Here is a 20,842-nt window from a genome sequence, read left to right as displayed (position 1 = left end):
TATATATATATAGGTCCCGTTCGGCACCCTTAGTTTTACCCTACACTTTAACAAACGTGTTTTGTCCTACATGGGTTAGAAGTTTCGGAATGGGCTGATTTTTGGTGAGGATGATCTTTATGGTGAGGAGATCATCCTCACCAAAAATTAGCTCATTCCAAAACTTCTAACCCCATCAAAAATGGTTTACAAAAAATGGACGGTCCACGATTTTTCAGCCTGTAAACATGGGGCTAAACATTTCGGAATGGGCTGATTTTTGGGGAGGATGATCTTCTAATCATAGAGATCATCCTCACCAAAAATCAGCCCATTCTAAAACTTCTAACCCATGTAGGAAAAAAAAGTTTGTTAAAGTGTAGGGCAAAACTTAGGTGCTGAACATTTCCCATATATATATATATATATAATATATATATATTATATATATATATATATATATAATATATATATATATATATATATATACACAATATGAAAAAACAATGGTTTTTCAAAATATGGGTTAGAGGTTTTGGATTAAGCTGATTTTTTGCGAGGATGGTCACTATGATGAGAAAATCATTCTCACAAAAAATCAGCTCAATAAGAAACTTCTACATCCATCAAAAGTGATTTACAAATTATTGAAAAAAATTGACAAAAATCGACGGTCTACATTCTAAATTACTTTTAATGGTGTTAGAAGTTTCAGATTGGACTGATTTTTTTTTCAGATGATCGTCCCATCATAGAGATCATCCTCACAAAAAATCAGCTCAATCCGAAACTTCTAACCTATATTTTGAAATTTTATTAATGTTACATTGTTTTTACATATGTTTTTTCATATGGCCCTTGATCCTGTCCCTATATATATAGGGAAATGTTCAACACCCTAAGCTTTACCCTACACTTTAACAAACGTGCTATGTCCTACATGGGTTAGAAGTTTTGGAATGAGCTGATTTTTGGTGAGGATGATCTTTATGATTAGAAGATCATCCTCACCAAAAATCAGCCCATTCCAAAAATTTTAACCTCATGTTTACAAGTTGAAAAATTGTGGACCGTCCATTTTTTGTAAACCATTTTTTATGGGGTTAGAAGTTTTGGAATGGGCTGATTTTTGGTGAGGATGATCTCCTCACCATAGAGATCATCCTCACCAAAAATCAGCTTATTCCAAAACTTCTAACCTATGTAGGACAAAACATGTTTGTTAAAGTGTAGGGTAAAGCTTAGGGTGGTGAAAGGGACCCATACATATATATATATATATAACGTTCAATAGACAAAATTGGAGACAACATTCTAAACAAAATTTTCTCTTGTATGACTAAATTTTTTTGAAATGAGTTGATTTTTTTATGAGGATGATCTCTACCAAAACTTCTAACACCATGAAAATTGGTTACAAACTAAAGACAAAAAATTAAAGGTCCACAATTCTTCAACTTATAAATTAGGTTAGAAATTTCAGAATCAACTGATTTTTTGTAAGGATGATTTCCTCACCATAGAGATCATCCTCACAAAAAATCAGACCATTCTGAAATCAAAAACTTTTAGCTCATATAGGACAAAACATTTTGTCTAAAAGTTTGTCCATAGAACTTGACCCATATATAAGGGAGTGTTGGAGGCCCTAAAGAGAGCCAATTTTTTATTTTTTTATTTTTTTCAATATATGAGCTAGAAGTTTGATACTATTCAAAATGTTGAAAAATATGACTAATTGTTGATTAGATGTTTATAATGATCCAATACATATGTACTTTTCAAGGATCTCCAACAAGATTCCCCATGGTCATCATGTCTCGTTCCCAACTATATTGAATTGATTTGTCATTTAAATTATTTATTAATAAATATTAAATAATTATATATTTTTTGTCGGTAACTTTTTTAATGAGATCAATAAATGTTAGAAATCGAACCAAAGTCTATGATATGGCCAACGGTGACTAACTTAACCAACTAAGCTAGCTGTCATCTTCAATTTATGGTGGATTGGTGTCACGAAATCTTATTTTTATGTAAAAACTATATATTTAAATTATCAAAAAATAATTATTTTATATCTAAAAAAATACATAAAGATCAGTTGGCTTCACATAATTTTCATAAGTCAATGTGATGGACAATTCATATTAACTATCTCACTCGATAGCCAGATAACTTGTTCGATTCATTTTGATCTCGGACGAGTTTTTGTATTTGAGTGTTCATTTTTATTTTTATTTTATCGTAAGTTTCAAAATAATCCACTCTCGCTTAACCCAAGATGTAAAATACTCAATCGAAAGGCTAGAAATAACTAGTCAAGCTGATTAAACAGTTTGCCTAAATCAATCAATGATGCCTAAAATGATGTGCCACGTGCAAGCAAGTTTTGTCCAAAGTGACACGTTTGGACTATCCATACCACATTAAATGAGAATTTGAGGGGTTTTTTGAATGCCAATTGGCATTTTAAGAGTGTTATGTATCAGACTCATCTTTTTTTGGGATACAGCAAACTCTTCCCAGACACGTGTTGTGCATGTAACGCCCAAGAAGTAGAATCCAATTCGATTTCTTCTCAAACGTACGCTTTTAATAACACTATTGTTTGACAATCTCCATCAAATGAACCTCGAGATTTATACTTTACGTATCTCTAGAAAAAAGTAGTTTAAAATCTATGTTTTTACAACTATGTCAACTGTATGTTTGATTGAAAGATACAAACTATGGTTTGATGTTAAGAAGTCCAAACTTTAAAGATACTGGAATCTTGCACGGCTGTAAAATCCAATAAGATACTGCCACGTAATCAAAATACCCACCAGGTTGGAAAACCGTCCAGAGTCGTTGGGTGGAATCTAAGAGGTGATTTCAGACGAGAGATTTGGACCTCATAAAAACCTCTGGTGAGGGTCGAGACAGCCTCAAAACGCTTTTTTCTACTCTTAACCTAGCAAGCTTTTTCATCAAAATTCCAAGAAATCTCCTGAATCTTTGAGTTCATCTTCCAAGTTTCGATTTTGATTGATACCCACTACTTGTTTGAGGATTTTCCTCAGTGGGTATCTCTTATTTTGAATTGAATTGCAGTGTTCAAGAAGAGATCTTGGTGAAATTTCTTGAAAATTTTATTGGGTTTGAGTGTGTTTGTGAGAAAGAATGGTGGGAGCTTTATCAATTGTAGGTTCATCCATTCTTGATTCACACACAAGCCCATGTCTCTGTTTGGATGCACTTTCTTCATCTAATATGAGTTTCAAGAGTAGTGGAGATCTGGGTTTATACAGAAAATTAATGAGTAGGAAGCAATTTCGACAACGGAGGCCGGGGCAATTAGAATTGAGCAGTTCATTTGTTGATGCTTGGCAAGATTGGCGCCTCTCGGCGAAAGTTCTTTCAGGAATTATGAATCAGTATTTGAAGAAGCAACGTAAGGTTCGGAGTCTGGTGATTGTCAATGAATTGGGTGGACAGTACGAAGACAGCTTCAACGATGTTAAAACGGTATAAGAACCCATCTAATTATGTTTTTTAGATTAATTTAAATTCGGAAAGTTTGAATTATTCTATGTGTTTGATTAATATGAGTGTGTGACTTAGTATTCTATTTCTTTAATTCTGAAGTCATGGAGCTCCAATGGTTGGGTATTGGATTTCTTTGGTTATGTGGCTGTTTGTTGAAGAGTAAATAAGTATTTTGGTATTATATAGCAACCAAAGTAATGGGAACATAAAATTTTAGTTCTTGTAAGACCATCAAAGTATGTTAAACTGAGGAATTTCTATAGGAATCAAATCTTCAACGAACTTCAATTAGGAAACACCGTTTAACTTTTCTCTCACCATGAAATATGAAATGTTGTGTTTAGCCTTGGTGTTCAAGCAAACAATATGGTTGATTACCAATAGGGGTGTACTTACAATGGGGGCACTTGCCCCCACAAGAATTTTTGAACATATAAGATTTATATGCTATTGTGATTTGTGATAGATAATGACAGAAAACAAAATCCGTTGCTATTGCCCCTACAAGAAATTTAATTTTTTTAATTGTCTTAGTTGCCCCCAACATAAGCAAAATCCTTGCTCCATCCCCTGACTACTGAAGTTGATCCAATCAAATAATTACCAAGCCAACCAATGCTAACAGTACGTCTAGCCAAATGGTCATGGAATCATCTGAATTCAATTTGCATTCCAAGACTCAAAATGTGATCAAGGGGCTTGCTATCCAAGTCCTAAAGGGTAGGTGGAGCCCCCGGTGGAGTGTGCTTCACATGTTCCTTTCTATAAGGAATTTTCTTGACACATTTAGCGAAGTGCCCTTCTCCCACGTCTTTAGAGAGGCCAACAGGTCTGACATGCTTGCTTCCTACCAGAATAGTATAGGTTGTATTGAATTAGATTGTGAGTTGCTCTCTAGTGACCTTGTCTCTGTTATTTTTCAGGATGCCTGTGGTGTCCCGGTTCTTCGGTTGTAGCTAATCTGGGTCTACCTTAACCCTTTTGACCTTTAAAAAAAAACTAAAAATAAAAATAATATATATATATATATATATATATATATATATATATATATAGATATGTAGCTGATCTATTAGAAGAAAAACTGATCTTGTGCCCTTAATTATTTTTTGATAGCCTAATAGATGAAGAAACCGTTGGAGAAATATCAGAGCTCATACTCAAGTGTATAATTGAACCCCAATCATAACCACGGTTTTGATTGCAATCCTCATCAATTTCATGAGTCCTCTAATATCACTTCATTTCAAAATGTCATTTTTCTCCTTAAAAATCAACACTAGGAGTTAACCAACAATGTTAGACTTAATAAAAAGTGAAGCTTTAATAGGAGATGGGATTTAGTATAGAGTTATTGCTGACCCTAAATAGTTGGGATAAGCTGTCTTTAGTACTAATTATCTCTTAGAGACCTTGGCAAAATAAGTTTAGAGATACTTTCATTAAGTAGGTTTCAGTAATAACCTTTTTTTTTTATTATTTTTTTTTTTTATAAACTTTGAAATCGGTCGCCTAAAATTTAATGTAGCTCAAGATTGTTCTCTTTGGTAGCCTTTTTCAACTTTCTTCTTTGGAAACCGGAGAAATCTAAAGTTTTGTACTCAAAGGGGCTTTTATTATTTAAAAAAATATGTTTAAAACATTAAAAAAAAAAAAAGAGTAGAACATAAGAATTTGTTTTTTTTTTTAAAGACAAGTTTTTTTTTATTGCTTTAATCATTGAAGTTTCAAAACACGTTTTAAACGAGACTTCTTAGAAAAAACGGAGTTTTTTTGTTTTGTTTTTTGATAGGTAATATGGTTAGTGGTTAACATAAGAAGTATGGGTTCAAGGGGTTTGAACATTGGACTTGGGAACAATTCTCCACACGTCTTACCACTTATCTAAGTGACACTTCTTAAAAAAAACGAAGTTATTTGTTACTATGTACCCAAAAAGGCTTTGTTCCCACGTCCTAGGTTCTAACCCCCTTCAACCACCTTCACCTTGCTAACCACTAACACTTTATATATTGAAAAGAAGAAGAGAATGGCTATGAAGAAACCCTCCTGTAAGTGTCTATTGGTGTATGGCCCTAACTTAAGTTATTTTTTAGTGTATCTCGAGTCGTATTTCGCCCTAGAACGCCATATATCTTCCAAGTTTAGAAACCCTAAAATTGGTATTGTATTTTTGCAGTTGTCATCAATAAAGAATTATTATCACCGCCTGTGGATGTAGGCAATCTTGCCAAACTACGTAAATCTCTTGTGTTTTGTTCTCTGTTTTAATCTTCGTAGTTTATCAATCTTGATCAGTTGAAGGGAGATTTTCCGCAACAATCTCCTCCCATTTAAATATAAACACCACAATCCCCAAAATTCTTCCTAGATCAAGCCCATTGTTAAACACACAAACAATTTTTTTCTCTCAATATTCCACAAACTTAATAGGAGCTATTGCATTGTCTAGAATGTTTTTTCAAAATAATTTATTATACGTTGAGTTGTTCTGTTTTTTTATCAAGAGTTCCTTGGATTGCAGCACATTCTCAACTATTTTACGTACAAAGCTGTAAGGACTGTTCTTAATCAGCTTTACGAGATGAACCCGACACAGTACAGGTGGTTCTATGAGTAAGTATAACACTTTACTTCACCATACATTTTTTTTTATAAAAGGATTTAACTTCTTATTACTTGTGACTACGGCTTAAAATGGGTCGGATTCGGCTCGGATTTGAGTATATCCATATTCAGATCCTGATTTTTTTATTTGGACCCGAATTGGACTTAGATCCTACTAGATAAACCATATCGAAATCATTTTGATTTCACTTAAGACGGATCTAGATTCAACCCGACTGAATTGCTTGATTCAGGTCGGATACTTCCGGATATTTCAACATTTTTTTTCCTATACTTGTTAAGTTAATTGCTATACCATTCTATTTTACCATCATAATCATTTTCTTCTATAAGAATTTGTGTTATATTAAAGTGGTAGAAAAGGATATTTTGAAAAACGTAAAAAACATAATTTATGAAGCAATATACAATTTGGATCTAGACGGATATATGGATGGATCCGTATCCAATTTGGATCATGGGACATCAAACCATATTTGACCAATATTTTTTTATTCAGATCTACTCCAAGGATCCAAACCTGCTAAATTCGGATTTGGATTACTCAGAGTTGGAATAAAATCCGATCCATTTTATGCCCTACTTGTGATTATCCCACAACTCTCACTGTTTTTAACGTTCTTCTAAGGATTTAACTTCTAGTTATCTGTGATTTCAACCCTGCTTTTTTTACTGCCTCGACAGTTTTATAGTAACAAATAAGCCTGGAGGAGATGGGAAGCTTTTCATTCGTACTCTTGGAAAGGTAGAGTTCGGTATCTTATTGTTGATATTTTATTCCGAATTTGGTTCAGATTTTGATGGAATAACAGAAACTCTTATACCCAATTTCGTAAATTGGCAGGAGAAGCAAGATCTGGCCGAAAGAGTGATGGTAACACGCCTTCACTTATACGGAAAATGGGTTAAGGTATGTGTTAGAAAGAAATTAGGACATTTTAGAAATACCCCTCTGTTAAATTGGTGATATTAGGTTTACCCCCTTGACCGGAAGTCAACATTGCATTTTCTTGAAGTTTTAACAGTGAAATTTTGATTTTGTAATTAACTATTTGAAGAGCATTTTGAAAAAATAAAAAAATCAAGATTTCACTGTTAAATCATCAAGAAAAATGCAACCTTGACTTACGGTCAAGGGGGGTAAACCTAATATCATCAATTTAACATGGGGGTATTTCTAAAATACTCAAGAAATTACTATATGACTCTAATTTTCCCTTTCACCGTCCCTCGGACACACAAACACAAACAAAATTGAATTTATGCATAAACTACAAACTTTATTGCTTGTCATTTTGATTCAGAAATGCGATCATGCCGCAATATATCAAGAAATCTCTGAACAGAACTTGGAGTTGATGCGAGAACGTCTTATAGAGACTGTCATATGGCCATCTGATGACACAAACACGGAGAAGATTGGATGATTAGTTACACTCTTGATCTTGGCTGTATGTGCTCGTCTTTATTTCTTTGTTGTTCTTCCTACCTAGGTTATAAAGGCTGCTTTTATATTATTTCCATAACCTAATAAGAAATGTTGCACAATTGCATTATTGTTCATGTATATATCTATAGTTAGGTTACTACATTTGAGATAATCATGAAGCAATGAGATATCTGTAGCTTTCAATCTTTCAATTTTTTGGGATAAATCTTTGATGATTGCCGTCCGAGACATAGTTACCAAGTTAGGGTTCAGGAATAAGTCGGCAAGAGAAAATTCGGGAAAAAAATCGAGGTAGGGTTAGGGCTGTGTAATTATTCTTATTAAGTGGTGTTCTCATATTATATCATCAAATTTCATATCTCATATTAGACTACAATAATACAATTCAAGATTTATATTGTTTAAAATATAAAAATATTAGAATCTTCGTCCTCCACCTAAGCTGCGCAGGAAAGGCCCAAAGCCAATCCCAGGGAACAGTAAAGCTTCATAGGGTCTTTCTGTCCAGGTGCGGGTAGTCCGCATCTTCACAGACATGTCTATTTCACCGAGCCTCTCTCCGAGATAGTACTTAGATCGTTACGCCTTTCGTGCGGGTCGGAACTAAACTGCTTTGCTTCACAACCTAAGTCCCCTTTATCTTCTTCAAGGTCATCTCTTCTTACTAGTGCATCATCCGAGACTAAATCTAGGAAGATTGAAATTTTATCTAGGTTAACGTACTCTAGATTAGTAAAATAATATTGAAATCCCCCTTTTTTTTTTTCGTTTTTTTTTTCCTTCCAATTTAATCGAAAAGTTTGTGAAAGTAGTGCTCGAAATGATGGTCCAACACGAGGCTTTTTTGAGGGCTTGAAATCAATGTGATGAATTGCTCCTTTTTCAAGTAGTTTTATTTAAGGACGAGCCCTTGTCTTTGTTCTTCATTTTAAAATTTCCAAACTAGTTGGATCATACATATGAAATCCCTATTTTATAATTTTGTTTCATTAGGGATAGTTTAATCATGTTCTAGTTGAAGACTTTATAGGTTTAGCGTGCGTGTGTCGAGTATTCCTTATGTGCTTTGACGTATTTGTTCTCTTTAAACAATTTTTAGTGTTCTTTTGGAAGGCTTGCTTACTAGAATACAATGATCGATGAACAAGAGATGAGATATGTTAGGGGTAATTTCTACCTATCTAAGTGAGTCTGGTTGTTTGTCGAGGCATTTAATCGATATTCCTTGATGGTAGATAAGCACATATTCTTCTAATTAGCCTCAAAATCTCTTTTCGATATTTCTTGGGGTCACGCCTTCCAAGGTCATGTTGATCATTGACTCAACTTGTTACATGTAGGATTTTCTGAGGGGGGCGGTGTGTGTGACTGTGGGAGTGGAACACCCACGATATCAAATATATATATTTTGGGGAATGCTAACCTCCAATACTTCGTGAGGACGTTAACATTGTTCATCACATTCATTTTCTAATAATATCCTCCCCAGTTTATCTTTTGGTGAAAAAGACAAGGGTGTATTGATATTTTACATAATAAATGTTATGAGCATTTAAGTATTTGAAATTAAATGATATTTTTAAGTAAATATTTTGGTAATCAATGCCAATATAATAAATGCATTTATTAATAGCATAATAAATGTATTTATTGTATAAAAGATTAATATACCCTTGTCTTTTTTCACTAAATACAAACAAGTAAAAGTATTATTGAAATAAAAGAGTGTTAGACAATGCTAACGTTCCCATGAGTTCTTGGGCGTTAGCATTCCCCATATATATATATTTGTTAAGATGTATGAAGTTTATTTAGATTTTGTACATAAAAAAAAAAGGGTTTGTCTTGATCTGGATTCGATCTGATCTGATTGTTAATGGATTGGGTTTTGATCTTAATATTGCGTTCCAATAAAAACTCAATACGATAAAGGTCTGACCCGATACTCATCAGATCAGTTTAAGCTTTGATCCAATCCTTATTGGTTTGTTGCTAAATCAACCCTGATCTGATCTGGACCCAATCCATTGACAACCGTATAGTGAGTGATATGTTAGTGCATGGTTTTACATTCGATAAATTTTGAATAGTTTCGGGGTTGACTTTATACCATTTAAATTCAGGCAAATGGGTTTTACAACCGTACTGCTACATGCCTTAGTCGATTAATAATGGTAGGAACAATGAGTTTGCAAGTTACATTACAAAGACTAATTGGACGAAAATTGTTGATCGCTTCTAGGGTTGGGAGTTTAGAAACACAATACAATTTCCTATGATGATGGCTCTCGAACATAAAGTGGAAAAATGCAAATTTTAGGCGTTTCGATTACATATTTCCACTAGAAATTCATTTCTCATACAAAGTGATTTTTTTGGATGCGAAATGGATTCCTATCTCACCAAAATGATTTTGCCACCTCCGAATGTTATGCTTTTAAGTATTATCGTTTACCCTCACCCCCAAACCCTACTTTTGAAACACGAAAACATCACTCAAATGCTTATCTAGTCAAGTTGAAAAACTCACGAGTTGACTTGAATGAGTCAAATAAAAATATTTAAAAATAAATTTTAATACTTTAAAATTAATAGAAATATATTTTTGTTTTTGATTGGTAAGCTTGATTTTAATGATTTGAACCCAAGTCTCTAGTATCATTACCCAAAGACTTCACCAATTAAGCTAGTCGACACCTACAATTATAAAAATATTTATTTTTCTACCCACAAAAATATAAAGGATAATACTAAAGTAACATGAAAATATGCATCGTGGGGGACATTTCTGTCGTGGATGAATGTCAAAACCGTATATGTTTTCATCGAGATCTCACTTGTATCTTGATGAAAAGCATCCATGGTCTTGACACACATCCATGTCAGAAATATCCCCCACGATGTACATTCATCCACTATTAACAAAGAGTCACGTGTCATTAAAATAGAAATAGTTGCCATAACAAACCAGGAAACCAGGTGGCATTTACGAAGCTCACGTGTGGGTCCCACGAACTGATGACGTGTTTAAACAGATCGTTATCTTAATCGTAACGCTCCCCATGCATCAGCAACCACGTGTTATCCATCGAGTAGTAACACCTTTCGATTTGGACACGTGTCATACTATGGAATAAACAACACTTCATCGCCTCACAACCTTCAAAACCTCTGCGAAAACGACACACGCATCAAATATTTGCTGCGAAAACAACATGGCTTCAACAGAAGAACCCATTGTCTCAAGACTTGACCGCCTTGACCTTATGGTAACACCTCTCTCTCTCTCTAAATATGATCTATTGATCTGTGTGTAGTTTTTAATGGTGAATTGTTTTGTACTGGATCAGTTGAGGCATTTGGAGGAAATGAGAGGGTACAACAGGTCGTCAAGAAGCTCCTATGCATGTGGTGTCCTAACAAGTGATGGAGGAAACTCGTCCGTTAATTCTTCACCCAAGAGTCTTGAGAAGCATTGTAGACCTATTGATGAAGTCGTGATGGAGACCCAAGTCAAGGGCACTCTCATTGACCGTCTTGTTCAAGTAGAGAACCGTGTATTAATGGTACGATCGAAATTAATTTCTTATTAAATTGTAGTTAGACTATATGTTTTATTTTTATTAAAAAAACATTTTTCTAATTAAATATCTTATAAAGATTTTTATATTATTAAGTAGTGGGCCGGGTTAGCGGGATGATGGGGTCCATTGACACCCCTACGGTACTTCTTGACGTGGAAGTGTATGGGAACCATAGATTCTTTTTATCGTGATACGACTGAAAAAGTATCTATGGCTCGTATCCACTTTCACATCAAAAAGTGCGATAAGAGGTTCTAGCTTAAAGTCATTTGAGCAGGATTCAAAATTTATAATGCTGAAGTGACCTCAAGATTGGACCTCACATCGCTTAGGTGAAAGTGTATAGTTGAAAAAGATCAATAGTCCCGTAGCTTTCATGTCAGGGTGTGTGATGTGAGGTACAATCTTGAGGTCATTCTAGCACGACTCTTAAAAAAATATGAGTATCTAAACAATAGGCAATCATTTATAAATGTAACAAGTTAACTTGTTTTAGTCAAATTCATGGAATTTTATGATCTACATACATATGGCACCCGATGATGTATTTAGGCGCTACGTTGACATGTGGTCCATAAAGATAGATGGTCCTCTAGTTTATGTAACCCAATCTCAATATGGGAAAGGTTACATGGACCCAGGGACCATGTAGAGCATGGACCCAGATGTCATGTAGAGAATGGAACGAGGTCTACATTTGGGCTACTCAGACCACGCCGTTTGTCCAAATGACAACTCAACTAGTTGTTTGTGGTCTAAATTGGGTTTGGTAGAAAAAAATCCTTAAAAAAAAGAGCATTTTTTAGTGTTAGATCTTTATTTTAAGAATTGACGATCATTGAACTTCTAGATTTGAAATTTAAAATCAACGATGAAAAAAATCTCTTTTCTTCCATTATGTTTTTTTAGAGTTCATGAAATTTTATGTTTTACATACATGTGACATCCGATGATGTATTTTGATGTCACGTTGACATGTGGTCCATGGAGATAGATGGCCATTCGGTCCATATAACCTAATCTCTCTCTCTCTCATGGACCATATATGAGGTTATATGGACCGAAGGACCATCTATCTTCATGAACCATATGTTAACGTGACGCCTAAAACATCATCAGGTGCCACGTGTATGTAGAGCATGAAATTCTATGAACTCCTAGAAGAACAGAATTGAAAAAAGATATTTTTCACCGTTGGATTTAAATTTTAAATTTAAAAGTTCAATGGACATTAATTTTCATGCTTAAGACTTTCTTTGAGATTTTTTTTTTAAAACCCAATTAAGACGACAAACAAGAGGGCTGAGTTGTCATTTGGACCAACGGGATAGTCCATGTGGCCCAAAACCACCATCAGGTGCCATGTGTATTCAAAGCATGAAATTTTATAAACTTCAAGACAAAAAAAAGCAATTGAATTTTTTTTTAACTGTTGGATTTAAACTTTAAATCAGACAGTTTAGTGGCATTCATTTTCAAAATTCAAGATTTAGCCCAAAAAAAAAAAAGTTTTTTTTCAAGGTTTATTTTCAAACCTAATCTAGACCCCAAATCAAGAGGGATGAGGTGTCATTTGGACCAACATGATAGCTCACATGGCTCAAATGTGGACCTTGATCCATGCTCTACATGGTCCCTTGGACCATGCAACCTTTTCCCATTTAAAATTTCATTTTATTCTTCTAAAGTTGTTAATGAGGTGTTGGAAATGGCAGCTGTGTTTGCACTTAGAGGAAGAAAAGGAGGGAAAGAAGAAGAAAGGAGAGGGGGGAGAGAAGAAAGATCACAAGAAGGGATTGAAACAACTGGTCAAGTCATGTATGAGAGGGAATTCCAAGGCAAAAAGTCACTCATCTTGAATTTTTTTCTTCTTTTTTTTCTTCCCTTATTGTGTGTGTGTATGCGCGAGCGCGTGCGTGCATATGTGTGTCCGCGCACAATAATACAGTCCCAAGAGAATTCTATAGTGTAGATGTGAGAGTCAACTAATTATGTCTCTAAGAAGTTCTTGTATGTGAGAATAAAATGATGCATAATTACTTTCATGCCTAATGATAGGTAGTCTGAGGGACACTGGTTTGGTTTGGTTTAGTTTAGTTTTGTCGGCCGGGCGAAAATGGGTACTTCGGTATAGAAATTATAGATCAAGCCTGATCAGACTGAAAAAAGTCTCCACACCTGCTTTATTAATGGGAGACATAAATTAAGCCAAACAGTTCAATTGAAGGGACATCGATAATGTAGAACAAACCTACGGGTGACCGACACAAATTTTTTTTAAAAAAATTTCGCTTATTGTGGGTATCCCCACCATTCGGGTGAGACTAATCCCACGTCATGCACACCACCCCTTTGGAAAGTCTTACGTGTAACTGGTTGAGCCAAGAGTCAACCGGATTACTAAATAATTATTATGATTAGGGGTGCAACTTAGTTCCGTGTGGGGCCTAATTAGAATAGAACCAACATAGTTCTACCAAATGAGAACCATGCTCGAATCAAATTGCCCATAGAACTAAACCAATAACCTATAAATCCACTTTGAAACAACATATTTTTTTATTAAATAAGTAAATAATAAACGTGAAATTTCACATAATAGATCAGTAATCTATCCACACACACACACACAAGTCTTTGATTTCTCTCTAAATAGAAGTTATTGATCTCCGTTGTAACTCTTAAAAGTAGTAAGTTATTAAGGGTTCGATTCTCAGTTTGGTTCAATCCTATATAAGCCTTGAGAGCAGAACGAAATTGATCGGTTCTCATTTTCTTAACCCAAAATCAAACTGCAATTTTTTGAAACTCGAACCACACCAAGTTGAGGCTATCAATTTGGTTCGATTCTCAATTTAAATCAAGCGAAGTTGTACCCTTAAATATAATCATAATATAGGGTCAAGTTCTAGTGATTCATGAAGAATGACTCGTGAACTAACATGAGTAATAAAAAAATACAACGTATAATGCCAATGGTACAAAACCCAATAATCGAGACATATCCTCAAGATACAAATCATCGAGATGTGATATTTATATACATATAAATCCATACCATACAGTTGGATTTCGTGTTTACACGGTCGAAAATCATTGATTTTCTTGTCCAGAAATTGTTCGTCTTCTGCCTCGAAGATCCCATCTTGGTTCTGATCAGGTTTGCATGTTGAAGGACATGGAATCTTAAAAAAATTTACTCCTAGAAATTTGAAGTTGATGGGTTTTTGTTTGAAAATCAAAGGCTTTTGGATGGTGGTTGAGGTGAGGGGTATTTAGGTCACTTTAACTATTATCTTTGAGAACACCGAGTTCTAGGTGGTACGTCACTAATTTGAAATCACATGGGTGGTATCTTAAATATTTACTAAAGTGTGGGGGGTATGTCTAAATCATCAATATTTGAATCAACTTTCTTATCCCTACTAATTGAGTTTGTCAACATTTTTTGCTTTTTCTGAATCTAAATCTTATCCCATTTGGAATCTTCGCAGAATCTCTGTTTCCTTCCCATGGCATGGTATGAAAGTGAGAGCAGACCAGGAATTTCTAGCTAGGGTTGTCAATGGATTGGATCAAACCCGAAATTCGATCCGCTCTAATCCCATAGTTTCGGGTTTCAATCGATGATTTGAATTTCGATAAGGATCCGATCTGATATCTTATTGGATCAGATATGGATCAACCCTGTCCTGATTTAATATATATAAATTATATTATATTTTTGTTGAGATGTACGGAGTTCATTTAGATTTTGTATATAAAATCGGGTTTGGTTCGATCTGGATCCGATCTGATTGTTAATGGATAGGATCTAGATCTTAATATTGAGTTTCGATATATAAAAAATGATCTGATCTTTATTGGATCGATACCAAATCAACACCAATCTGATCAGAACCCAATCTAGTGACAGTCCTAGTTCTGGCATAAGAAATCCTTTTGTTCCAATAGGCCGATTGAACTTAGGGCTATCAACGGATGCTTATCGATTCAAATATAGTAATATCCGAAATCGAATTCAAAATTTTTATCTGATATCCGAATTTGAATTCAAATTCAACAGATGTTCTAAAACTCTATCCAATTAGAATTCGAATAATTTGCATATTAAAAAGAGCATAACTTTTCCTTATACGGATGATTTTTCATTATTAAAAAAAATTAATTATATATTATTTTATTTGTATGATAAATAAATCAAATAAAATAATATATATTATATATTATTTCGAATCGGATATTATCGGGTTCAAAATGTTAATATCTGAATCCGTATCTGATAAGGATTCGAATATATAAAACTATCTAAATTCGAATTTGATATTCGAAATTTTCGAATAATATCTGATTTTTTAAATTCAAATTCGAATCAGATTCAAATTTTCGACTATCCATTGACATCCCTAATTGAACTGCATGTGTCATGTTCGAGGAATAAGGATAAGGAAAGTCCACGAGAGGTACTGTCGAATCACAAACTATGATCCCAAATTCGAATTGAGCAAATCAAATTGCAATCCATTAGATTTTTTTAATTATTAATTTCAACAAAATTCTAGCAAATGTTTAAAAATAAGAATAATTAAAAAATAATAATAATGGTTACTAGAAGTTGACATCATTAATAGGTTAGCCTCATTTTTGGTGATGGTTCTAACTTTATATGCCACTTGTAAAGCTAAGATAAGCTGACAATAGGTTGGAGACAATATCTTTCAAATCGACAAAACCCTCTCAAGTTAGTTAGGGAAGAATTAAAAGGGAAAATGATTAAAGGAACATAGAGACATGGTGGTTTATTCAATTGGTAATCATCATTTATATCTTATTTTCTATAACTAACTTGTTTCTAGATGAAACTTTTTTAGGGTAATTTTGACATAATCTTTCAAAGATTTGGTGTATATTTGAGGTGTCCCGAGGGTTTTCGAACTATTGACATAACACCCTTGACTATGGTCTTTTGTAAGATATTAACATAAAATGACCAAAACACCCTTATGCCCTATCGTCCTTTTACTCTTTAATTATAACATCCCATAGGATTATTACAAAAGAAAGAGGTCAATCTCCTAATTCAAAGGATTCTATTTTCATATTTTTAGTTGATTTACACGTTAAAATGTAACGAAGTATTTATAGAGCAATTTTCTATTAAATAATCACAATCCAAATCCAAATCACAATCTTAATTAATTTATAAGTTTTGATGATACCATTATTTAATCCAAACTATAGTATTATTATATTCCCTAGTACTAATATTTTTTTTGTTTGATGAAGGGGGTTTTGGACCCGTATGCCCGACTAGCAGGGTGAGGCAATTGGCCTCTTCGAGCACCATATCTCACCCAAATCCATTGGGTACATGCAATACCCCATTGTTCTTCCTCAATTAGTTCCATGGTTAGGGGTCATTGGGGCTGTCGGGCAATATTTTCCTTTTCTTCGAGATTATCTAGACAACATATCGAGGGACATTTGAGAGGGAGAAAGTGATTGAATTTTTTTACCCCTTGTTCCCAGTATACAACGTTAAAAAGCCTATATTTGATGGCCCAAGGCCATTGAATTTCATAAAATTTGAGAGACCAAAGCGTCAAATTTTACATTGTCATTTTTTTTTTTTTTTTTAATGGACCAAAACTGTTAAATTAATGGAGGATGGGAGAAATTTGATGGCTCTAAACCGTTGAATTGGGGATTATAAAAAATTTCAAAGGCCATTGGCCGTCAAATTTTGCTTTCTAACATTTGTGGGCTTTCGCCTATCGAATTTTCTTGTCAAAATTTTCAGTTTTCACATAATGTTACAAGGATAATGGATCAAAGCTTGTAATGGGAACAAGGATCCAATCGCACAAGTAATGAGGTTGTTGTTGAGTTTTCTTGTAAAATTTCAAAGAAGAACCTCCATCCTACCTCCAATGGATTTAACTCCATATAACTTGCTGGAAATTAAACTAAAAGGATGGAAAATAAATTAAATCTTACCCAAAATAGAAAGATTAGAAGAAGAGATTCCAATAGTTCTTCAAGCTTTTGATGCACATTGGGCAGAGTTTCTCTCACTTTCTTTCTGATCTCCCTTATCCATAGGTTCATATATAAGGAGATCTTGCGCATGAAATTACCAAAAGGGCTGAAAATTAATCAGATTGTTTGTTCTTATTAAGCGATCAAAACATTATTTTGGCTTTGTTGCTTCTCTAATTTCTTCCAACTTCTTCAATTATCTCTGTTAATTGTTTGGGCATCCATTAGTGGCAACAAATGTATCTTATTTTAGATACAAACATTAGTAGGCCAAATGCATTATACAACACTCACAAACCACACATATATACCAATTAAGTAGGGATAAATCATTGTGGGTGGCCAATGAAGGAGCTTGAACTCAAGATCTTTCCCCTTTTGGAAGGATGCCTTGACTACTGCCTCCAACGCTCATTGGTTCCAAATACTAATAGTTAGTTAGGTACGTAGCATTAATTCTTCAACCTGGAGGATGTAGACAAGGTGACTCATTCAATATCATTGCAATGTTGAGATTTTGAGCATGGATTGACAATCAAATAAATCAAAGAGCGGAAAGTAACAAGATTTTATCTTAGAGCACGCTATCAAATAAATCAAGGGTTGAATAGGATTGTCAAATTAATCTAAGTTTTCATTCTAGAGGTTGAAGATGTAGAACACTGGAGAGGTGCATGAAGGGTTTGGGCAACAGGTCGAAGATGAGGGCATTTCAATCATTTTCTATTAGTAGATCATAGAACACCACAGTCAAGGGTGTCTTATCAGTTTTAAAAGCTCAGGCATCTCAAATATACAACAAAAATGAAGATTTGCAAAAATTACCCAAATTTCAAATTTGTTTTTTTTAAGAGACTATTGGTTGCTATATTTTTACAAATTAGTGAGTGGAAGAAAGTAATAATTTCTCTTAGGAATCTAACGATTGAATCTAACTACTAACATCATGAGGAAATCCATGTCACTATTAGAACAAAGTGACTAAGCAACTCATATGAATGGCATGGTACCAAGTGGACCTATCAGCTGAGCAATTAAATCCCATTCGAGGAAAATTTTCTACCACAAATCCATGGTTTCATTTGTTTAGAAGGTAATAAGTACTTATTTTAGAGAGAGAGAGAGAGAGAGAGAGAGAGAGAGAGAGAGAGAGAGAAAGATTTTTTCTAAATTTCATCATCAATGGAGGATACAACCTACTCATCTCCACTAATAACAACTTTCAACTCGACATTATTCCTTTTGTACATCTCATAATAACTACAATTTATCATCACCTAACCTTAATAACCAACCCTCACTACATTTGAACATTACTATTCACATTTCTCTTCACAAGTATCATGATTATTGTACCAACTCCAGAGGTGAAATGCCCAAACTACCCTCACTTACAGGAAAATAAGGTACATATACATACAAGTAGTTGTGGTCACCAAAGTACACTGTTTGTGACCTTTATTGCAAACCCTCTTCCCAACATCAAAGTGTTTGTGAATTTGATAATTCATGGCTAAAGGAGACAAGAAGGTTTGACAGACCAAAGGAGACCTATCAAACCAAATGTTTCAGGGTATTTTTGTAATTTTACCCTTCTTCTCTCAGCTTTTCTATGACATGGGTTTGGGTAGTTTTATGGAAAAAGGAAGAAAAAAAAAAGGTTTCTCAACATATCTTCTCTTGGGGGCAAAAAGAGAGAAAAGAAAACATGGGAGGGGGTACTATCCAATTATTCAACTTAGAAATCAAGAAGAGGGAAAGAGGAGACATTTTCCATAAAATCCTCCAAGTCCCATTCCCCCATTCTTAAGTTTTCTCCTTCCCAATAATTCCCTCCTCCAACCATGTTCTCTACTTTGTTATTATTATTGCTGTTGATGATGTTGATGTTATTAATATGGTTGTTATTGTTCATCTTTTCATTGGTATTGTTAGTAATTTTATTCTCTTCTATTCCTATACTCTCTAATGGAGGAACAAATAATTCCCTTTCTAACCCCATGTTACCACTCCCCATGATCCCATGGTCCCCATAGAACCCATCAGCCATGATACTAGCTTGTGTAAAGCATGTGGACCCATTGTATCCAGCAGCGCTAGGCATCTCATAGTTATTCTCAAGCATGGGTAATGGGTCAAACCGGTTGCTCATTAACATAGCTTGCATCGATGTTGATGATGATGATGATGAGTCCATGAACATAGACATGAATTCATGGTCATGTATGGGCATGAACCCTCTTGTGACATCTCTAGGCTCTGATGATGAATCACTTTTGTTTGGTGAATTTGTTGTCGATGAGTTCTTCAGTCTCTTCTTTATTGTCGAATTCCAAAAATTCTTTATTTCATTATCGGTTCGTCCAGGCAAGCGTGCTGCAATCTGTGACCACCTGAATTATTTAGAAAAATTAAGGTTAATTCATATAAAATAAACAACAAAAAAAAAGTGTAATAGAGAAGTTTTCTTTTGTTTTTAAATGCATGGACTGCATGGGTACTTAAGGTATAAACCCTAAACTGAATTAGGTGTATAGTGTCTTTCATTGGAAGGTCAGATATAGAATACGTACATGTCCTTTTCAATTTGTTGTGTTTTCATGAAGAGTATTTTTTTTTCTTCCAAATGAATAAAATACACACCTACTTTTGGACTTATATGCTTTAATTAGAAATTGGACATGTTTAATATTCAAGACCCATGAGTGTAATTGAAGTATCTAACAGTTTCAATTAAAGAGCTGCTTCAATCATTCAAATGTGTGTAAAAAGTATTAAAAGAATTATAATAATAAAAAAAGCACATCCATACAAGACATACATGCATGCATATATGGCATATATATGCATCAAGAAAGGAGTCACCATTTAATTATCTAGCATTCTCTTTCATAAATGACCATCTGTGTGTGTGTGTGTGAGAGAGAGAGAGAGAGACCATCCATACATTCATATGTGTACATCCATCAAGAACTTTTTCATCACCTAATAATAGCCATCTATGTGTGTATGTGTGTGTGTGTGTGTGTGTGTGAGAGAGAGAGAGAGAGGGAGAAACCTGTTTCCAAGGATGGAATGCAAATGGATGATAAGTTCTTCTTCTTGAGGAGAGAATGCACCTCTCTTGAGATCAGGCCTCAAGTAATTAATCCAACGAAGTCTACAACTCTTCCCACACCTTTGCAAGCCAGCATTCCTTGCTACATCACTCCAACAACCTTGCCCATTCCTCACCATATAATTCATAAGCTTATCATCCTCTTCTGGTGACCACAAACCCTTCCTTAGCTTAACATTGTTGTTAGTGTTCATGTTGTTCTTCCCTGGGGCATCAGTAGGCTTCCTCATATCTCAAGCTTTAAAGTCCCTTATCCTGTTTGCCCCAAATGATTTTATGTAGTGGATGTAAGATTTTATAAGTGAAGTTAGAGAGAGAGAGAGAGAGAGAAGGCTTGATGGAGAGGGAATGATGATGGTGATGGTTGTGGGGTTTGCTTAGAATATGGAGAAGAGATATATAGGGAGAGATGAAGGGAGGGAATGGGTTTGTTGTTGTTGTTGTTGGTTGATGGGTCTTGGGGAAAACGGTTTGGAGAGTGACCATAAATAAGAAAAATGAGAAGGATAT

The 20,842-nt window shown here is 34.4% G+C and overlaps 3 protein-coding genes across 3 annotated transcripts; 2 read left to right on the top strand and 1 right to left on the bottom strand.

Moving 5' to 3' along the window:
• The first annotated feature begins 2,865 nt into the window (after window positions 1-2,865).
• On the top strand, window positions 2,866-7,782 carry RBCX2 (Chaperonin-like RbcX protein). Its single transcript, XM_086425783.1, has 5 exons — window positions 2,866-3,492; window positions 6,038-6,129; window positions 6,826-6,886; window positions 6,986-7,051; window positions 7,446-7,782. Exons 1-5 carry the CDS (start codon window positions 3,148-3,150, stop codon window positions 7,566-7,568), a joined length of 687 nt encoding a protein of 228 aa, XP_086281909.1. The 5' UTR covers window positions 2,866-3,147; the 3' UTR covers window positions 7,569-7,782.
• Window positions 7,783-10,663: 2,881 nt separating this feature from the next.
• LOC147383872 (uncharacterized) lies at window positions 10,664-13,266 on the top strand. Its single transcript, XM_086425784.1, has 3 exons — window positions 10,664-10,860; window positions 10,942-11,157; window positions 12,891-13,266. The coding sequence occupies exons 1-3, from the start codon at window positions 10,807-10,809 to the stop codon at window positions 13,032-13,034; spliced, it is 414 nt and encodes a 137-aa protein (XP_086281910.1). The 5' UTR covers window positions 10,664-10,806; the 3' UTR covers window positions 13,035-13,266.
• Window positions 13,267-18,331: 5,065 nt separating this feature from the next.
• MYB83 (myb domain protein 83) lies at window positions 18,332-20,615 on the bottom strand. The gene is made up of 2 exons (XM_086425745.1): window positions 20,273-20,615; window positions 18,332-19,607 (listed from the first exon to the last, which is right to left on the bottom strand). Exons 1-2 carry the CDS (start codon window positions 20,560-20,562, stop codon window positions 18,953-18,955), a joined length of 945 nt encoding a protein of 314 aa, XP_086281871.1. The 5' UTR covers window positions 20,563-20,615; the 3' UTR covers window positions 18,332-18,952.
• Window positions 20,616-20,842: the final 227 nt, after the last annotated feature.

The sequence above is a fragment of the Akebia trifoliata genome, chromosome 15 (assembly GCF_017979445.1).
Source record: "Akebia trifoliata isolate Shusen 1 chromosome 15, ASM1797944v1, whole genome shotgun sequence".
Classification (NCBI taxonomy): domain Eukaryota; kingdom Viridiplantae; phylum Streptophyta; class Magnoliopsida; order Ranunculales; family Lardizabalaceae; genus Akebia; species Akebia trifoliata.
This window is presented reverse-complemented; position numbering and strand designations above follow the sequence as displayed.

What these genes read in the sequence shown, in the direction of transcription:
- LOC147383872 (XM_086425784.1), top strand. Translation starts at nt 10,807, where the DNA reads ATGGCTTCAACAGAAGAACCCATTGTCTCAAGACTTGACCGCCTTGAC. An exon ending in TTGACCGCCTTGACCTTATG is followed by an intron (nt 10,861 to 10,941) that starts GTAACACCTCTC and finishes GTACTGGATCAG; the next exon opens with TTGAGGCATTTGGAGGAAAT. An exon ending in TAGAGAACCGTGTATTAATG is followed by an intron (nt 11,158 to 12,890) that starts GTACGATCGAAA and finishes TGGAAATGGCAG; the next exon opens with CTGTGTTTGCACTTAGAGGA.
- RBCX2 (XM_086425783.1), top strand. Translation starts at nt 3,148, where the DNA reads ATGGTGGGAGCTTTATCAATTGTAGGTTCATCCATTCTTGATTCACAC. An exon ending in GCTTCAACGATGTTAAAACG is followed by an intron (nt 3,493 to 6,037) that starts GTATAAGAACCC and finishes CTTGGATTGCAG; the next exon opens with CACATTCTCAACTATTTTAC. An exon ending in CAGTACAGGTGGTTCTATGA is followed by an intron (nt 6,130 to 6,825) that starts GTAAGTATAACA and finishes CTGCCTCGACAG; the next exon opens with TTTTATAGTAACAAATAAGC.
- MYB83 (XM_086425745.1), bottom strand. Translation starts at nt 20,562, where the DNA reads ATGAGGAAGCCTACTGATGCCCCAGGGAAGAACAACATGAACACTAAC. An exon ending in CATTCCATCCTTGGAAACAG is followed by an intron (nt 19,608 to 20,272) that starts GTTTCTCCCTCT and finishes TAAATAATTCAG; the next exon opens with GTGGTCACAGATTGCAGCAC.